Here is a 2,830-nt window from a genome sequence, read left to right as displayed (position 1 = left end):
CATTGTGTCCTTCCAGTTTCTTTACTCCCTCTTCTCTCTTATGAAGTGTTACCACATTCACAAAGCTGCCTGATTTTAGCTCTAGTCCGTGGTATATATAATGCAGTTATTCCCAACAGTTCTTTTTAAGATTGAAAATTAAGTCTGTCATTTGAAAAGCTAATGGAGATAGAGCAAATAATCAATTTCTGGAAAAAAGTAAAAGAACCAACCAGTTTCCCTAATTGTATCAATAGTTCAATTATTAATTTAAAAGCTAAAATAAACATAGTAGCAGCATGGTGCTTTCAGCCTCTGACTACAGGCGTCTTAGGCAATCCTTGCAGCCTTCTACTCTTCCATTCTTTTACTCACTTCCAGAAGTATTTAAAGTTGTCCTGAATTCCACAGGGAGCTTGTTGACTCCTTAGCAATTTTTGGTTTTTCACTTGTTTAGCAGAGTTTCTGTATTGTTGGAAAGTAGCATCTGCTTCCTTGCCTAGAGCAGGCATGTGCTGGGACTTGACTGCAGTCTTTGGGAGCAGCAGTGTGAGAGCCCAGCTCCCACAGCATGGTGTGGGCTGTGGCACTGTCATTGCAGGAGAGATGGCAGCGGATGAGGTGTGGGTGAGGAGCAAAGGGTGTGTTTGCAGGCTGCAGCAACGTGGCCTCTCCCTCCGTAGCACGTTTGGTCAGGTGTGTTGGTTGTCCTTGGGGATCTTTGCCGCTTCTGGAACCTAATCTTGCTCCTAAAGATGTGTTGGCTCCCGGATTTGGAAAAACTCTGGAAAGCTTCAGCAAGCTAGCTTGCTAGAATGCTTGAGACCAGAAATCCTGTAGGTTGTTACCTTTAATTATGTAGTCAGGGAAGACAATTCAAATGTATACTCCTTCTTTCAAAAACAAATCATGCAAACTGTTCTGAACACTTAGTGAGTTGGAGGGAGAAAAGATCTTAGGTTTGAGGTCTGCAAGAGTTCTTCAAAAAGCTGTAACAAAAAAAAGTAAATGTCTGACAGGAGTATTTTAGTGTTCTTATTCCTGATTAATTCTGTATGGATTTGTTTGTTTATTTGTGAGAAGTAGCTGTTGGAATTGTAGCATATATCTGTGGAATATACCATACAGAAAACTGGAAACACAGTGAAGAAGATGATGTTGACCAGCTTTTTGTTAGGGTGACAAGATGTCCCTGTTAGGAATTCCAAAGGAGGGACTGAGTAAGAGATCACATGCCCTGGTAAAGAAATGCAAGAGGCTTGATAGGCACAGACTGAGTCAGGATCATAAGACCTAGGGAAGGTTATGTTTATCTTATTCTGCAGATGTAGGGGTGTGTGAGTTTGTGGGCTTTATTTATCCTCATGTTCACTTTATATGGCATTTTTTGTTGTATGCTACATTGTAAAGACTGAAGAGGGTAATGCTCCACAAATCATTTGCTCTGTGGACTACAAACATGTGAAGTCATTACTACCCAGTGTTACTGAAACATTTTTCACTAGTCAGTGCCATGTCCCTTTTCCTTTTGTAGGGATCCTTGGTTAAAAAAAGACTATGTGCTATGGTTCAAGCTATATGCCTGAACCAAAACCTTTGGAGATTTGCAGTTTTGCTGTCTGTAAGGAGGGATCTGATTTAGTACAGTTTTGTGCTTTAGCACAAACAAAATGTTCATTCCTGAGCAGGAAAGAAATTGGATGCAAGAATGCTGTGCTTGTTTTCCCTTTCCTGTGCTTTGATCTTCCAGCACAGAGCATCCTCAGTCCCTGTTTTCTCAAAGTGGTCTCTGTTGGTAAAGATGCTTGGAGAATCTAGTACCATGTTCTTTTTGGGTTTGGTTTAGTTTCTAAGCCAGTGATTGTGAACATTGCACCTCTCCATGACAAACATAAATGAAACCGTGGCAAGTTCTGGAAGGGGCAAACTAATGAGAAAGATTTCCTCCTGGAGACTGACATTCACTGGCCAAGTTCATAGGATAAGTTCATTAAAGCAAAGGTTATGATCTCAAAAAATGTGCTTGTAAGATATGCCTCGCTGTTCTCATCTGATTATGCAGGTCAATTTTGCAGTTGCATCCCGGGTGACTTTCCTATTTTCTATGGTTTATGATAGCCAACGGCAACCGGACACCTCCTTTAGTGACGTTTTGGGAAGACGAGTGTTTCCTACAGCCTGTCCCCTTTTCGGGCTGTATGCAGATGCACAAGGGCTATGTCCCCTCGGTGCCATGCCGACCCGGGTTTCCCGTTCGCGCCCGAGCCCCCGGGGCGGGCTGGCTGTTTGATGCCGGTGCGGAGCCCCGTTTTTGGGGCTGGTACAGGGCGCCCTTCCTGGTCGAACGCCCCCGGGCAGTGCCAGCACCCTTGAGGAGCCCGCGGGGCGCCGGAGGGACAATCGGGGCGAGCGGGGCGGTGCTAACTCGGGCGGTGCCGGCGCGGGCGGAGCCGCGGTGCGGAAGCGGCGCCGGGCGGGCGCTGCCGGAAGGGGCGGGAGCCGTGGGCGCGGGGGCGCTTCCGTCGGGGCCGTTGCATCTGGTGCCGCTCCCTCCGGTGCCTGGGCCGGGCGGCAGCCGGGGCCGGAGGAGCCGCCGCCATGCACGACGCCTTCGAGCATGTGCCCATCCTGGAGAAGCTGCCGCTGCAGATCGACTGCCTGGCTGCCTGGGGTGAGCCGGAGGGGCCGCGCCGCTGCCCGAGGCACTCCGCTCCTTTCCTCCGGCCCGGGCAGCGTTAGCAGGGCTGCCCTGCCCTGCCCTGCCCTCCCTGCCCCGCGGCGGGCTGGCCGTGGCAGCGCCGCCCGCTCCGGCCGGCAGCGCCCTGAGCGGCCGCGGCCCTGCCGGCCCCGG

General features: G+C 49.6%; 1 protein-coding gene across 1 annotated transcript in view; it reads left to right on the top strand.

Moving 5' to 3' along the window:
* Positions 1-2,394: 2,394 nt before the first annotated feature.
* Positions 2,395-2,830, top strand: part of VPS39 (VPS39 subunit of HOPS complex) — a 24,474-nt gene continuing 24,038 nt past the window's right edge. Inside the window, exon 1 of the mRNA XM_041395837.1 lies at positions 2,395-2,650. Within this exon, the coding sequence (XP_041251771.1) occupies positions 2,578-2,650 (73 nt within the window). The 5' untranslated portion in view covers positions 2,395-2,577. The remainder of the gene's footprint in view (positions 2,651-2,830) is intronic.

This window comes from Onychostruthus taczanowskii, unplaced genomic scaffold (assembly GCF_017590055.1).
Source record: "Onychostruthus taczanowskii isolate IOZ18803 unplaced genomic scaffold, ASM1759005v1 scaffold1, whole genome shotgun sequence".
In the NCBI taxonomy this organism is placed as follows: Eukaryota; Metazoa; Chordata; class Aves; order Passeriformes; family Passeridae; genus Onychostruthus; species Onychostruthus taczanowskii.
This window is presented reverse-complemented; position numbering and strand designations above follow the sequence as displayed.